Genomic DNA, 17,427 nt, shown 5'->3' with positions numbered 1-17,427 from the left:
CTTGACGAAATGTAAAAAAGAATAAAGGTGTTTCAACCAACATCAATCGGTTCACATCTCAGTCGGACTGGTAAAAGAAATACCATGTGTTCGTGTATCTGTGCTGGTGTGTGTGTGTGTGTGTGTGTGTGTGTGTGTGTGTGTGTGTGTGTGTGTGTGTGTGCGTGCGTGCGTGCGTGCGTGCGTGCGTGCGTGTGCGTGTGTGTGTGTGTGCGTTCATTTTTGGGTGATTTTTGTGATTTTTTAAAATAGTTTAGACAAGTGCTATCAGGCGAAGCAGCCGGGCCTGTGTAGGGGGTACTTCCCCAGCTGGTACTACGATACAAACAGCAGAACGTGCAAGGAGTTTGTATATGGCGGATGTGGGGGCAACGACAACCGCTTCACCACCAAGAAACTCTGCAAGAAGGCATGTTCTTTAGTGATGAAAAAAGAATACAACTTTAGTTACTATGTTTGTAAATAGTTGGGTTCTTATAGTGATGAAAAGATCAATACAACTTTAGTTACTATCGTTGTAAATGGTTCTGTTTTTATAGTGATGAAAAGATAAATACAACTTTAGTTACTATCGTTGTAAATAGTTCTGTTTTTATAGTGATGAAATTTAAGGATAAATACAACTTTAATTACTATCGTTGTAAAAAGTTATGTGCTTATAGTAAAGACAATATTAATACAAAATTACTTTTTAATGCAAACAGGCCTGTAGTTATAATATAGAACAGATAAACACAAATTTACTATCACTGTTTGAAAGGCTTGAGCTTATGGCCAAGAAGAAATGTAGACAAAGTTACTATCACTGCTATAATGCGTGTGTTTAGGCCAAAAAAAAAAATTGTCTGTTTAGGGTAACATGACCAAAAAAAGTAGGGTCGGTAGGTAGGTAGGTTTTTTTTATTTTTTTTTATTTTTTTTTTTTGTGTGTAAATGCTATGTTGGCTGAACATTCACTTCTTATATTTGATGAATACATGTTTCAAAACTAACGTATAAATAAAACAGAGAGAAAGGGAGAGAAAGAAACGCCAAATGTCTCTTTTTAGCATTTTTACCTCTTTATTTTCCTTTTTTTTTTTTGAAATCAAAAAAAAGTTTTTGGGTCGGCGCCAAATCGATAGGGTCGGTCGGGTTACCCTAAACAGACAATTTTTTTTTTTTGGCCTTATAGTGAAGAAACGATGTAGACAAAATTTAATATACTACGAGTATCACCACAAAAGGCCTATAGTTCTCGTATATACGTACTTTACTTACTGTCCGTTGTCATCTAGGGCAGCAACGAAGGATTCTTGTAAATAAGAGATGAAGAAAAGAAAATTTCATCACTACTAAAAGGCGTGCACTGAATGGAAGATCTCATTTCTGAATTGCATCGGTCACATCACTGGCACACCAGACCATGCTAAGTTATCCCCCCCTCCCCCACCCCCGTCCCCCGACGCCATTTTTAATAGTTTTTCTCTCTGGTTTCAGGCATGTCGTAAAGCGAAATGCCCCGCGCAAGCTGAAGACGTGACTTGCGCAAAGAAGAACGAGTGTTCGAAACGTGCGGGCAAAAACCTGCCAGTGTGCCCACAGGGTCAGTCATGCTGTCGTACTTCGTGTGGAAGGAAGTGTCAGGTACCCGTCTTTGACTGACGTGGTAATCATACATCAATGACGTACTACGCATGTACCGATGACATCATAAGATATTGATGACTTAAGCTGACATGCGCTGAACTGTAACCTTAATTTGAGATTTTATTCGAAAAAAGTTGTCCGGCTGTGTTATTGTAGCCTACCATTGACTACCAAAGTAAAGGTGACGCACAGTGCTGTTGCTTTTGTTTTTGATTATGATGTTGGAGTTGTTTTCGTCCTCTCTCTTTTTCTCTCTCTCCCTCTTATCTGTTGTGATTGCAAAATATGTGTTTATCCCCGTGTGCGTGAGTATATCTGCGTCCACGCGTGCGTGTGCGTTCAGTGTTTGGTGCGTTCCTGTGTTGGTGTGTGCGCGTGCGGTTCTATGTACGTGTGTGAGTGTGTGCTTGTGTTCGATCGTGTGCACTCGCCCACATACACACCGTAACATGCCCTCACACACACACACACACACACACACACACACACTTATAAATGCACACTCTTTAAACTATATCCATATCAAATACAAGCCCAGAATAAAAGGTAAAAAGCAGCTCGTATTTACTGCAACTCAACACATCATGGTACACTTCCTGTGCTCCTCTATTCCAAATAGACGTCTACCGGAAATAACTCTGTCAGGATTGTCAGTCGTTGTGGGACAGTCATATTTCGCCCCGCTTTTGTGAGTCAAACAATAACACGTACTGACTTCGATGTGTATGTTATGAAGTGCCCGCTATTTTTAACTCCATTTTGTTCGAACATAAACACATCGGAGTTTGCGATTTGTTGCCGTAATGATCGCTTGCCCGGAGTGATCGCCGACAAGCTGTTTTGCCTTTGGTCACGTGCGTTTTGCAAGGGGAGTTTCGGAAACACGCGTGCTCAGCGATAACTGCAGGCCATCGCCAGTAAATCGTGGCTCCGATGTGCAGATTTTGGAAAGAAAAAGGCATCATATCGTGCAGGCACTGAGTAACATACACATCGGAGTCAGTTTTTCGCTGCCGATTGCTCGTTTTAACTGATCGACTAAAATGAGGCGCAACGCTTGGACATACTGACAGATAATGCTGCGTCGCTCACAAGCAGGGCCGTAGCAGCCCTACCGGCCACTCCGGCCATGGCCGGACCAGTTTTTTGTTAAAAAAAAAATCGTCTTCATAAGCTTCAGCGCTGTGTTAGGAGGAAGGAGGGGTCGTGACTTAGATCGCACAATGACAGCGTTAAGCGAGAAATTGTCACTAATTGACATTCACAAGTGAAGACTATATGCACCCGTTCAAACAAGTAACAAGTAATTCTTTTATTTTCCATTGAAGTTGAGGAGAACATAATGGCCAGGGACCGTACCTTTTTATTTTTTTTATGGCCGGACCACTTTTAGGAGCTGTGCTACGGCCTGTCAAGAAATAACGGTTTTAGGTGTGACGAAAAAAAGAACAGGGCCTGAGTACGGTGATAAATACAAGACTTATTTTACAACCATTTGAAAAATACATACATCCCCCGTGGCTGCCCGCATAACGAAATCGTTTTTCTCGTGTTTTGAACTTGCCAGTGTTACAGCACAGAGCAGAGTCCGTCCCGCACTTTGCTTTGTGTACATCACGTGGCCACCCAAAAACCCGCACAACGCAACATTTTTCACGAGAAAAACACGTTTATTAGTTTGCTTTGTCTGTATTACACATTTCTATTTACATTTACCACTGACACACCAAATTGTAAACTTTAGTTTGCAAGTGAATCGTTATTATACAAAATAACGTTATCACGAGACGAACAGAGATCTCAGAGATCGTCTGCTTCTCAACTGTTTCGCGCAAATCGTGTAATATCTATTTTTGCGGAAACCTCCCGAAGAAATGCAATCTCAGCGGCTTCCACCTGCAACATAGTCGTGCTTATTTGGAATGTGACGTCCTGTTCTTCGTCAGTCACACCTATCTCGAAAACTAAGCGTCGCACAGAACCAGCGCCCTTCCATTATGAGTTAGTTTTGAACATCGCTTGTTGACAAACAGTGTTGAAAATAAACCAAGTCACGAGAATGACAAAAATATGAAGGCCACGTCATTTCTTTCTTTCTTTATTTGGTGTTTAACGTCGTTTTCAACCACGAAGGTTATATCGCGACGGGGGAAGGGGGGAGATGGGATAGAGCCACTTGTCAATTGTTTCTTGTTCACAAAAGCACTAATCAAAAATTTGCTCCAGGGGCTTGCAACGTAGTACCAGCTATTGTGTTTTCAGCGTAGCAATAGGGCCCGATATTTAGACGAGACAAGTATAATGCCGACGAGTCGAAGACGAGTCGCATTATACTTGTTCGAGTCTAAATATTGGACCCTATTGCTACGATGAAAACACAATGGCGTTTATATAGCTATTCTGACATTAAATTCTGTGTTAAAATCATGTTTTTGTCAGCAACAAGTACCAGAATGGTCCATGTCGTTGATTGCAGACGACGGTTCCCTTTCGGCGCATGAAGCCACGGAAATAACCGAACATTGAAAAACCCACGGACATGTATTACGGAGAAAACTCGAGATAACCGGATGTTTAGCATTACGTCAATATGCTAGGAATCATATGACGGCATGACGTATCATGCTTGCCTACGTATATTGTATGTTCGAAAGTCTGACTTCTGTTGGGAATTCGCGTGGTGAAGACTGCGGTAAATATGTAGATGATAAGAGAACAAGGATTGTCTCAGAAGAAACGACTAAATGTTTCAGACCTGTAACTTCATTTCAACATTGCACTATACAATGGACGTTCCATGTGACAGGAGAGTTTGCTGATTTTGTGTTAAACATTGGAGAGATCGTCTGCTAGAATCAGAGATAGGTCGCTTCAGATAGCAGCTTCTGGAAATTTGCAAGGTTTGTTGCCTGTTAAAGAACTGGATTTTACACGTAATGTATGTCATGTACAGTAAGCAACAACAAAAACACACACAAAGCAAATAGCATCGTCTGTCGACTAGTCACAGAAACAAACCTGGCGAGGTATGCGTGTACTTTATACACGTGGAAGAAACCGGAAGCATGCGTCTTTGTTATCGACAATATGCTTTTGGATATTGAGAAAAATGGCCGACTTCCGCAGCATTATGCTTTGATGATCGGAAGAGGCCATCCAATCACAGCCCCCGAATTCCCCCACGTGTTCATCAGAATAGCTATATTACAATATATTACCTTTCTGGGAGAATGCAAGTTTCCAGTACAAAGGACTTAACATTTCTTACATACTGCTTGACTAAAATCTTTACAAAAATTGACTATATTCTATACAAGAAACACTTAACAAGGGTAAAAGGAGAAACAAAATCCGTTAGTCGCCTCTTACGACATGCTGGGGAGCATCGGGTAAATTCTTTATCGTCCCAACCAACATGGGACTCTCCCTAACCCGCGGGGGGTGCCACGTCATTTGAAAACGTCACCTTCGGCAATGTCTCACATGCATAGGTATACTAAAATAGCAAAACTAAAAGCTTAATTGAGACATTTAAACTTAACAAATATCAGTGTTTAATCAGGACCAAAACAACAATTTCACCGTCGTTGAGGAAAATAAGACCTGTCAGAAAAAAAGACCCGTAAAAAGTCAACTTTACCTTGCAATAATTGTGTCATGGAACGACTGCTACTAACACGTATTAAATACTTTATATGCTGTTCCCAAACTAACCATTACACGTTCAACACATATACACCAGAAACTTTCTGCATCACGTAAGCTTTTTGTTTGTTTGTTTGTTTGCTTAACGCCCAGCCGACCACGAAGGGCCATATCAGGGCGGTGCTGCTTTGACATATAACGTGCGTCACACACAAGACAGAAGTCGCAGCACAGGCTTCATGTCTCATCCAGTCACATTATTCTGACACCGGACCAACCAGTCCTAGCACTAACCCCATAATGCCAGACGCCAGGCGGAGCAGCCACTAGATTGCCAATTTTAAAGTCTTAGGTATGACCCGGCCGGGGTTCGAACCCACGACCTCCCGATCACGGGGCGGACGCCTTACCACTAGGCTAACCGTGCCGGTCACGTAAGCTCATACAATTGAGCAAGCAAGCAAACATTTAAGAGCTCTTTAACAAGTTCAACCTGTTTTCATCTGTGAAAAGTTTTCCAATCGTCACACTTCTTTAATATTGAGAAAGCATAACATAATAGCCATCTGTGTTTGGGGGGAGTGGGAGAATAATATGTTTTTTTTAAACCACAGACATCCTCACTCAGCAAGACAAAGACAACATAGCTGTCCAATATTTGCCTTGGAAGGCATCTTCAGGACCAATAGAGAAAAGTACAAAAGAAGATCATAACCGAAGCAGATCCAAATGAAAAATAGCGAGGAAAAAAGAAAATGCACTTTTCAATAATAATTGAGTTTTTGTACTCAATTGTATTGCCACGATGGACCTATTCACAACAGCAAAGTGTTCAAAATGATCTATGTCCTTTCTAAAATGGTTAAGTTCTGGTACTCACTAATATTGACATGACGATCCTATTCACAACAACAAAATGTTCAAAATTATCTAAACTTGGCCAACAAATTATTGCAACAAATTTCGCACCTAAATTAAAGCATTAATTCCCGGGAAATTTCATATGACAGTTAAGGCCATTCACTTGACTATCAGGGTCACATTTTGGATTAAAGATATCTTTTACAGGGATCACGTGACCGCCGCTCAAATAAGGGTACTCTCGCTCGAAGTATCTGTAGTGTGTTGGTTGATTATTCTGAAAGTTTCAAAGCAATCCACTAAGTCATTGCTAAAGTACAGCGCTTTTTGTTATGTCACCCTAAACAATGACGTAACAAATCCCGTTTTTGACCGCTCTTGCGATCGACACCTGCATATAGGAATAGCATAACACACGAAATACGCAAGCTAGCTAAACAAATCAACCTGTTCAGGGTAGATCATTTATTTGACTTTCTTCTCGTATGTTAACGTTGCAAAGTTTTTCCCATTTTGTTTTTTTTCTCGAATTTTAATTGGGCCCTTCGTTTTTGTCTGGTCGATTTTGAGGGTGCCCTTATTTGAGTGGCGGTCACATGATCCCTGTAAAAGATATCATTAATCCAAAAAGTGATCCTGATAGTCGAATGAACGGCCTTAACTGGCATATAACGTTTTATTAAAGTTACACAGGAATTAATGCTTTAATTTAAGTGCAAAATTTGTTGCAATCATGTTTTGGCCAAGTTTATGTCCTTTTCAAAATGGTTGAGTTCTAGTACTCACTACATGACGGTCCTATTCACAACAACAAAGAATTCAAAATGATCTATGTCCTTTTTAAAATGGTTGAGTTCTAGTACTCACTAGTACTGACATGACGGTACTTTTCAAAACAACAAAGTGTTCAAAATGACGACAAGAAACGACTCGCTGAAAACACCACAGGGCAAGGCATGGGAGGTGTGACAACGTGTAGTAACTTATACTCAGTCCCTTAACTATCGCGGCGTCAAGTTCACTCCCTACTGGGAGCTAATTCTGCACTCTAAGCTAGGCATGGGTATTAAAAAGACTCTTTTAATTCGTGAGGGTTCACAGCGTTTGCATGGAATCGAGTCATACAACCCCACGAAAGTCCTCAAGACAACACGTCCTTAAAGTTGATGAGATCTTTAGCAGGCCAAGAGATGTCAAGGGACACAACTCTATCCACGCGGCCATGGTGACACCCAATGAGGTGCGACACTTGCAGACGACACAAGTCCTGCAGGGTACGCGGGGTGGTTGCTGCGTGGTCTAGGTACTCCACAATGTCTTGGCGACCTTGAACCTGAAGTCGATTCTTGAGGTCAGCATTCTCTTTGCAATGGAAGAGCTGTTTGTTGCAACAGGCCCCTGCTTGGTACAAGAGTTTTACCAGAGGCATCTGTCCGTTATTCAGAGCAGTTTTGATTGGACAATCCCAGCACAAAGAACACCCGTGTGCTGGCGTGCAGGTGCATGTCTGAATGTGTGTTGAAAACCCGAATTCAATGCACAACTTCAGCATCTCTTCTCTGTCTCCCGAACTTGTGACAGCCTTTAACAGAAGTGACTGTATCGAAAACCTTGCTTGCAAATTATTTATCTTGGAGATTAGGTCTGTACAAATGTCCGATTGTCCTGCTTCAACAGCACGGGAAAATATAGTACACAGAAGGCTATTGTCCTGGGAACACCGGGCAAGCTGGCTCTGTACAATGTCCCATTCTCCCTCAGATGAAGCTTTGCGAATAGCGATGTCCACAACAGATGTGTCCTCGCACAACTCCAGAGCTGTTCTAACTTGTTCCCAGTCCTCTGTGTAGACTCCGAGGTATACCACCCACTTGTACTGCGCGCTTCTTCTGCAAGTTTCGATCAAGTCCGCAAGCTCGACATCGTAGAGATAGTCATCGAACATTGTATCTGCTTCAGTAAAGGAAAGGTGCTGGAGACACGTCACTGCTGACTCCCAGTCAAAAATATTTAAGGCAACCGCGAAGCAAAACATCAAGACGTCGCGGTTTATGCTGTCCTTAAGCTGATCTGTGACTTTTGTAACATTCTCCGTGTAGCCGGAAATGACAGAAAGTACGAAGGCAACATTTCCGTAGGATCGTTCAAGGCACCATGCTGCAAGATTTCGAACAAGACATCCCGTGCTGGTATCCCGAAAATCCTTATCTGGATCCCAATTTAGGGCGTCGAATGTTGTAAAATGATCACAAAAGCCATTCAAAGCAGGAACGACGTTTTGCCAGGAATCCTCTTCCTTTGAAATGTTTCGCACGCATAGGCAGAACAACTTCGTTGTCAAATACTCATCAGGCTCCCATTCATCAACACAGTCGCTGGCTTCTTCTATCAGATTCTTTAGAAGACCCCAATTTTTCTTCTCAATTGCCAGTTTGACTGCAGCTTCGAAATCATACGGGTTTTTCATGTGACGGCAAAATTCAACAATGAAGCTCACTTTGTCGTGTTCGATAGCTGTTTCAAACACTATAGTGCTGAATGTGTCTTCAGGGTCTTCAGGGTCTACTTCATAACAAGCTTTCGTGAATGCTTCAAGTTTCTCAGCAATGATGGATTCCACTAAAACGCATTCCGAAAACTTTGTTATCATGTCTAAATCTTCACTAGTTAACCAGTATCCACGTACCCATTTTTTCTGCACGACTTCTGTACAATTCCATAGACCGCGTCTGAGCCAGAACCTCAAAGCAAACACCTTGTCGCTGACAGAGAGACTTGTGCAGTGTTTGCTCAGCTTCAGTGAAAGACGCCATTTCCCCCGTCGGGCAGCCTGCAGGAAAGCAAACCTTCGGTCGTTGTGACTCAGTGAACCACTCTTAGCCATGCGTCTCACCGTCTTCCATGCACGTTTCCTGATGGCATGTTCCAAGGCAAAGCGTCGTTGTTTGTCACTGAGGCGAGCGTCTTTGAACATGCCCACAACACTGTCCCACATGTCCTGTGCAGTGAACATGTAGAAAGCCAGGTCTGGGTGACCGTTCACCAAACGCGTGTGCAAAGTATTAATGGCATGAGCGGGAAATCTTGTTCGAAGGAGCACCTGTTTAAAAACCCGTCTTGCCGAGGCAAAGAGAGAAAGGAGTTGCAGCATGACAACAAAGTTCATCGCGTGAAATGCTGTGGTGACTAGATCGACCATTTCCTTTTCTGTTGCCCCAGCCTCTTTCAGGATCATCAGATACTCCGTCCAGCACCCGTGTGTCTTCGCAGTGCGGAGAATCACATCACGCACTTTTGTTTTACTGCCACCCTCTCTCAAAAGTTCAACTAGATTCCAACATGGGCTCCACCGGAAGGCTTCCAGAACAATGCGCTCTGCACAGTCCGGCTCACATCCTTGCCGAAGAAGTTCTACAGCACAGTCAAAGTGCGCCCATTCCAAGGCCTCCTTGCAGACCAGGCCCTGCTGTGCCGGCGTCAAACCAGTCTTGACCAGTTCCCGCACACAGTTCCACTGACAGGCCATGATTGCTTTCCGCAGAACACAGTCTGTGTGGTCATTGTTGCCGCAAAGTTTCACCAAACTCGGAACATGCTCCCATCTTTTCTGACTAACGACTTCATGAAAGACCTTGGTCACCAGTTCCTGCTTCACACCGAGACGGAGAGCATCCAGCACCAACCCCCACTGTCCGTTTTCCAAGGCTTTTGTCAACACCCGGTCACGTAGTTCCTGGCTCACGCCGAGTCGTATTGTGTCAAGCACCAGCTCCCACTGTCCGTGTTCCAAGGCCGTTGTCACCACCACGCCCCGTAGTTCCTGGCTCACACCAAGACGTAGAGCATCCAGCACCAACCCCCACTTGCCGTCTTCCAAGGCTGCTGTCACCACCAGGCCCCGTGGTTCCAGTCCCACCCCCAGTGACAACAGGTGAGACACCAGGGCCCATTGTCGTTGTCGCAGACCTCGCTGGAGGAGGAAGTCTCTCTTATCACTGCTGATGCCAGCGGCAACGAGTACCTCAACAGTGTCCCACAGGCAGTATCTGCAAATCAAAGTTCTACTTTGATGAATAGGGATTATTTTCGCATCAAAGTCGAATCGTCTGGAAAGAGAAAGCAAAAATACATATACAGGGTGGACAAAACTGTGTACAAAGACACTGACCACAGGAGACTCTGAGCTCTATATGCACACACACACACACACACACACACACACACACACACACACACACACACACAGCACAGAAGGATCACACAGGCAGTAAATGAGAAAGACAATTACTGTCATCAGAACACACAGAAAAAGAGGCACAGGAAAGCATGGTGTCTTACCTTGCCGTTTTGTGTACAGCCAGGTGTCAGGACACACAGAGAGGCACAGGACAGCATGTCTTACCTTGCGGCTTTGTGTACAGCCAGGTGTCATGACACACAGAGAGGCACAGGACAGCATGGTGTCTTTCCTTGCAGCTTTGTGTACAGCCAGGTGTCAGGACATACAGAGAGGCACAGAGAACAGCATTGTGTCTTACCTTGCGGCTTTGTGTACAGCCAGGTGTCAGGACACACAGACAGACACAGGACAGCATGGTGTCTTACCTTGCGGTTTTGAGTACAGCCAGGTGTCAGGACACACAGAGAGGCACAGGACAGCATGTCTTACCTTGCTGCTTTGTGTACAGCCAGGTGTCAGAACACACGGAGAGGCACAGGACAGCATGTCTTACCTTGCTGCTTTGTGTACAGCCAGGTGTCAGAACACACAGAGAGGCACAGGACAGCATGTCTTTCCTTGCAGCTTTGTGTACAGCCAGGTGTCAGGACATACAGAGAGACAAAGGAAAGCATGGTGTCTTACCTTGCAGCTTTGTGTACAGTCAGGTGTCAGGACACACAGAGAGACAAAGGACAGCATGGTGTCTTACCTTGCCGCTTTGTGTACAGTCAGGTGTCGGGACACACAGAGAGACAAAGGACAGCATGGTGTCTTACCTTGCCGCTTTGTGTACAGTCAGGTGTCGGGACACACAGAGAGACACAGGACAGCATGGTGTCTTACCTTGCGGCTTTGTGTACAGCCAGGTGTCAGGACACACAGAGAGACACAGGACAGCATGGTGTCTTACCTTGCAGCTTTGTGTACAGCCAGGTGTCAGAACACACAGAGAGGCACAGGACAGCATGTCTTTCCTTGCAGCTTTGTGTACAGCCAGGTGTCAGGACACTCAGAGAGGCACAGGACAGCATGGTGTCTTACCTTGCCGCTTTGTGTACAGCCAGGTGTCAGGACACACAGAGAGACACAGGACAGCATGGTGTCTTACCTTGCAGCTTTGTGTACAGCCAGGTGTCAGGACACACAGAGAGACAAAGGACAGCATGGTGTCTTACCTTGCCGCTTTGTGTACAGCCAGGTGTCAGGACACACAGAGAGGCACAGGACAGCATGGTGTCTTATTACCTTGCTGCTTTGTGTACAGCCAGGTGTCAGGACACACAGAGAGGCACAGGACAGCATGGTGTCTTACCTTGCCGCTTTGTGTACAGCCAGGTGTCAGAACACACAGAGAGGCACAGGACAGCATGTCTTACCTTGCTGCTTTGTGTACAGCCAGGTGTCAGGACACACAGAGAGGCACAGGACAGCATGGTGTCTTACCTTGCCGCTTTGTGTACAGCCAGGTGTCAGGACACACATAGAGACACAGGACAGCATGGTGTCTTACCTTGCAGCTTTGTGTACAGTCAGGTGTCCGGGCACACAGAGAGGCACAGAACAGCATGGTGTCTTACCTTGCGGCTTTGTGTACAGCCAGGTCTCTGCACTGCTGACTGACTCCGAGCTGCGCGAGCTGCGAGACTAGCCCCCACTGGCTGTGTGTGACAGCCTGACTGACAGCCACGTCTCTCTGCTCCAGGCTGGATTCCTGATGCACCAGCTGTCTCACTGTCTGCCACTGACAGTCTCTCACTGCCTGAAGGAACTTCTCCCGCTGTCCAGAACCAGCCATGGCTCATCATTCTTGCTCCTTAAAGACAAACGAAGTCGATTAAATAAACCAAGACATCTCTTCTTGGCTACTATATGCGTATTTTCGAAAGCAAAGGATGTCATTTAAAGCGCACACTGCATGGCATACACATAAAGTGCCGTTTACATGGCAGACTTACGACCAACTTTTCCCCAACTTTTGTTGTTTGGAAATCGCTCCCGAGTCGTCGAGGCCAAGTCAGCAAAAGGTCTGCCATGCGAACGGCCCAAGCGATTTAGGTACGATTTAAGCCAGATTTAGCAGCGACTCCAAAACTCAGTTAAGCACTGCTCGACTCGACCGTGACTTGGCGAAGATTTTGTGCAGACTTTTTTTTATTGCACTTACTGATTGGTTATAGCTCTAGCCAAACCGCTCTTATCGCATTAGGAGGTAGGTCCGATAGCTGCACTGGCCTTCAAGTCTGGCAAGAATCGCCGCTTAAAACTAGTTTGAGCGTGTGCGCTGTTCCCATGGGCAGCGATTTTGATTTGACTTGGTGCCGACTAAAATCGTTTGAAAGTTGGGGGAAAGTTGTCATGTGAACACCACTTAAGAGTCAGTTGTTCACGAAAGCCGCAGTCAGCATCGTGCACTTCCGCCTCACATTGTGGGGCACTAACTCTGCCACACGGCTTGAAAATCCTGATCGAGTTATTTCCAAACATCGTCTCTTATAGAACAACGGTAGTTATTCAAGATTTAAAGGCACACACAGCTTCCCGTAAACCATCAGTTTCTGGTCACAGACACTGTCAGGCCTTTACACACAGTACAAACACCCTTTCGTTTAAACACTCACCGCTTGAGAACATTCTAGGTGCCCTCCGTAAAGAGCGAGCATTTTTTCAAAGAATTTATTTTTGCGTGGCCAGCCGGACTTGTCTGGTACCACAATCGGACGCATCGTTTTTGCGCTAGAACTATTTTTTTAAATCTAAATAATAAATTGACAGCTTGTAACACATTGATGGCGCTAGTATTTTTTCAAACCGGTACGCAAACTTTTATAATGCAAACAGTCCAGAAAAATACCGGTAGGCTAGTCATTCAAACCAACACGAGTCCAACTCAGAGTACTGGTTTTGTTGTTTTACCAGCGAAAAAAACGGTAGTTCTAAAAATCAATCTGTAGGTCATACCAGCAGCCAATTTTGTTCCGGTATTTTCTCATTTCCCAACTGGTAAAATACTGATCATGAACGGTTAACGCCAATACTGTTACACAAACATTCTTAAATCATAAAAGATTTATTTTTTCACCAAGACAAGATCAGTACAACTCGAAGTTTTGAAAGTTTAAAAAAAGGGAGCCCGAAAGCAGTTCACGCAAAGGTCGTGTTTCCGCAAGTAGACGACTTTTCTGCATAGCGCTTGCTTCTTCTGAAGCCAACTCCCGCCGATAAGTTCGTGTGACTCACAGTCGTTTGTTGCATTTTAGATTCAGAGGTACACAATTAATTACGTGCTATTGCAGATATAGCGAGTCGCATTGAAATCACAAACTGACGAAGAAATTGTGAGGAAAAAAAAGGAAAGTGTGTGACAGGAGTTCACGATGGTAAAATAAACCACGAAATCTGGTGCGTGGTTTACGCAAGAAAAATAGCCATTAAAACGAACTGTGTCATTTAATGCTGTTAAATGCAATAGCAAGTGAGTACCATAAGGTTAGAACTGCTTTATTCGTGAGAAGATTTAAATCGTTCTGTAAACCATTTGAGGCAGACTGGGCCTTTAAGCAACAAAGGGACGCGCTCTAAAATATAGCCGATGTTTTGACTCACGTCTGTAATACGTGATCCTTGGAATAGCAATCTGGCCGTGTGTCTGTGTTTTTGTGTGTCTGTGTCTGTATCAAATGTATGTGTTTATGTGTATTAGGTATAACCTTCTGCAAAGAGGGTCGGCGTCTTATCCTCTATGCCATTACGCCCGTCGCATTGTGACAGTATAAATATGTATGGCAGTCGCATTGTGACAGTATAAATATGTATGGCAGTCGCATTGTGACAGTATAAATATGTATGGCAGATGTGACAGTATGAATATGTATGGCAGTCGCATTGTGACAGTATAAATATGTATGGCAGTCGCATTGTGACAGTATAAATATGTATGGCAGTCGCATTGTGACAGTATAAGTATGTATGGCAGCCGCATTGTGACAGTATAAATATGTATGGCAGTCGCATTGTGACAGTATAAATATGTATGGCAGTCGCATTGTGACAGTATAAATATGTATGGCAGTCGCATTGTGACAGTATAAATATGTATGGCAGTCGCATTGTGACAGTATAAATATATATGGCAGTCGCATTGTGACAGTATAAATATGTATGGCAGATGTGACAGTATGAATATGTATGGCAGTCGCATTGTGACAGTATGAAATATGTATGGCAGTCGCATTGTGACAGTATAAATATGTATGGCAGTCGCAATGTGACAGTATAAATATGTATGGCAGTCGCATTGTGACAGTATAAGTATGTATGGCAGTCGCATTGTGACAGTATAAATATGTATGGCAGTCGCATTGTGACAGTATAAATATGTATGGCAGTCGCATTGTGACAGTATAAGTATGTATGGCAGCCGCATTGTGACAGTATAAATATGTATGACAGTCGCATTGTGACAGTATAAAATATGTATGGCAGTCGCATTGTGACAGTATAAATATGTATGGCAGTCGCATTGTGACAGTATAAATATGTATGGCAGTCGCATTGTGACAGTATAAATATGTATGGCAGTCGCATTGTGACAGTATAAATATGTATGGCAGTCGCATTGTGACAATATAAATATGTATGGCAGTCGCATTGTGACAGTATAAATATGTATGGCAGTCGCATTGTGACAGTATAAATATGTATGGCAGTCGCATTGTGACAGTATAAATATGTATGGCAGTCGCATTGTGACAGTATAAATATGTATGGCAGTCGCATTGTGACAGTATAAAATATGTATGGCAGTCGCATTGTGACAGTATAAATATGTATGGCAGTCGCATTGTGACAGTATAAATATGTATGGCAGTCGCATTGTGACAGTATAAATATGTATGGCAGTCGCATTGTGACAGTATAAATATGTATGGCAGTCGCATTGTGACAGTATAAATATGTATGGCAGTCGCATTGTGACAGTATAAATATATATGGCAGTCGCCTTGTGACAGTATAAATATGTATGGCAGATGTGACAGTATGAATATGTATGGCAGTCGCATTGTGACAGTATGAAATATGTATGGCAGTCGCATTGTGACAGTATAAAATATGTATGGCAGTCGCATTGTGACAGTATAAATATGTATGGCAGTCGCATTGTGACAGTATAAATATGTATGGCAGTCGCATTGTGACAGTATAAATATGTATGGCAGTCGCATTGTGACAGTATAAATATGTATGGCAGTCGCATTGTGACAGTATAAATATGTATGGCAGTCGCATTGTGACAGTATAAATATGTATGGCAGTCGCATTGTGACAGTATAAATATATATGGCAGTCGCATTGTGACAGTATAAATATGTATGGCAGATGTGACAGTATGAATATGTATGGCAGTCGCATTGTGACAGTATGAAATATGTATGGCAGTCGCATTGTGACAGTATAAATATGTATGGCAGTCGCATTGTGACAGTATAAATATGTATGGCAGTTGCATTGTGACAGTATAAATATGTATGGCAGTCGCATTGTGACAGTATAAATATGTATGGCAGTCGCATTGTGACAGTATAAATATGTATGGCAGTCCCGTTGTGACAGTATAAATATGTATGGCAGTCGCATTGTGACAGTATAAATATGTATGGCAGTCGCATTGTGACAGTATAAATATGCATGGCAGTCGCATTGTGACAGTATAAATATGTATGGCAGTCGCATTGTGACAGAATAAATATGTATGGCAGTCGCATTGTGACAGTATGAATATGTATGGCAGTCGCATTGTGACAATATAAATATGTATGGCAGTCGCATTGTGACAGTATAAATATGTATGGCAGTCGCATTTTGACAGTATAAACCACACCGCTCTGTCGTCGCCATATCCGGGCGCACAAAATGTCCGTCTTCCTGGTTTTCAGTGTACGTGAACAGTTGTTTCCAGCCAGCCGTCGCTGACACGGATACAAAATATGTGACACTGACGTCTGGCAATCTCAGAAAAGGGCACGAAGGTAGCCTACTTGTACACAGAAATACCAGAGCTGTAAATCACACGTGTATTGTAACAAGGTCTCGTTCACGGCTCAGTTTAGTCTGGAATTCACAAACACCACAGAGCACCGAGTATGTTGAATACACTTTAAAGCTAGCTACAGAAAGAGAACGCCGCCATGGGGGCCCAGGTGGCAGAGCACTGGACTTGTGATCGAAAGGTCGCAGGTTCAGTTCGAATTCGGGCCGGGACGGACACGGGTCAATTGTCAGTATGTGCAGACCCAGAGACGGTATCCACCTCCCACCCCCGTGTCATCACAGTGGCACGTAAAAGACCTCAGTCAGCCATTCTGCCATAAGTGCAGATGGCTGATACCAAACACGCACACACTTGTGTATCTCATCTAAAGTCGGGTTAAAAACCCGGGAACGCCCCTAATGGCTTTGCCGTGAGGGCGTAACATTTGAATTTCTCTCAAGAGAACGCCATATTTCAATCCACACTCACTGACTCGACAAAACGCCAAAGCTGAACGGACAGGGTACGTATCATACTTGTGACTCAACACTGAAACCGTCCGTCCCTCAAAGGAGTCTGTTGGCAAGGTGTTGTGTGTTCAATATATCCACCCCTGACATGTACAGCTTGTCCCCGCACTGACCTCTGTCCTAGCTCTAAACTTGATTTCAAATGTTCGTTGGTGAATACCACGCGCATTTATCTTATTTACAGCTGTCTAGGGTTTTCAGTGTATTAACACACTTTTGATAATCAATAGAGTCTAGCATATAGATCTGTTACGACTTAAACATACCTGGTTTCAGAACACCGAACCGGTCATGAGTCTCGCAACCAAGGAAGGAAACTGACGCACAGAGACGGTAAGCTATATAGCTAGCCGCCAATTTACTAATGGCCGTTGGTTCTCGAAATTCAGTTCAGGAAGTGGTGGTTGTGCTACGTAAAAATCAGGCTTAAGCCCAAATGTGATGTCATTTCTAAAGAAAGAAATTATGTTTGACCGGTGTAACACGAGAAAATTACTCCCACGAGATTTTTA

At 43.7% G+C, this 17,427-nt stretch overlaps 1 protein-coding gene across 2 annotated transcripts; it reads right to left on the bottom strand.

Annotated features, from left to right (window-relative positions):
- Positions 1-2,169: 2,169 nt before the first annotated feature.
- On the bottom strand, positions 2,170-17,304 carry LOC138962877 (uncharacterized). Of its 2 annotated transcripts, XR_011454625.1 has the most exons (4): positions 17,182-17,304; positions 11,935-12,170; positions 2,740-10,181; positions 2,170-2,695 (listed from the first exon to the last, which is right to left on the bottom strand). XR_011454625.1 is itself a non-coding variant. In XM_070334843.1 (3 exons), exons 2-3 carry the CDS (start codon positions 12,150-12,152, stop codon positions 7,277-7,279), a joined length of 3,123 nt encoding a protein of 1,040 aa, XP_070190944.1. In that variant the 5' UTR covers positions 12,153-12,170; positions 17,182-17,304; the 3' UTR covers positions 2,170-7,276. The 2 variants fall into 2 exon arrangements, 1 of the variants encoding a protein (XP_070190944.1); XM_070334843.1 differs by having other exon boundaries at positions 2,170-10,181.
- Positions 17,305-17,427: the final 123 nt, after the last annotated feature.

Source organism: Littorina saxatilis, linkage group LG3 (genome assembly GCF_037325665.1).
Source record: "Littorina saxatilis isolate snail1 linkage group LG3, US_GU_Lsax_2.0, whole genome shotgun sequence".
In the NCBI taxonomy this organism is placed as follows: domain Eukaryota; kingdom Metazoa; phylum Mollusca; class Gastropoda; order Littorinimorpha; family Littorinidae; genus Littorina; species Littorina saxatilis.
The sequence above is the reverse complement of the archived record's forward strand: the minus strand, read 5'-3'. Positions and strand labels throughout refer to the sequence as shown.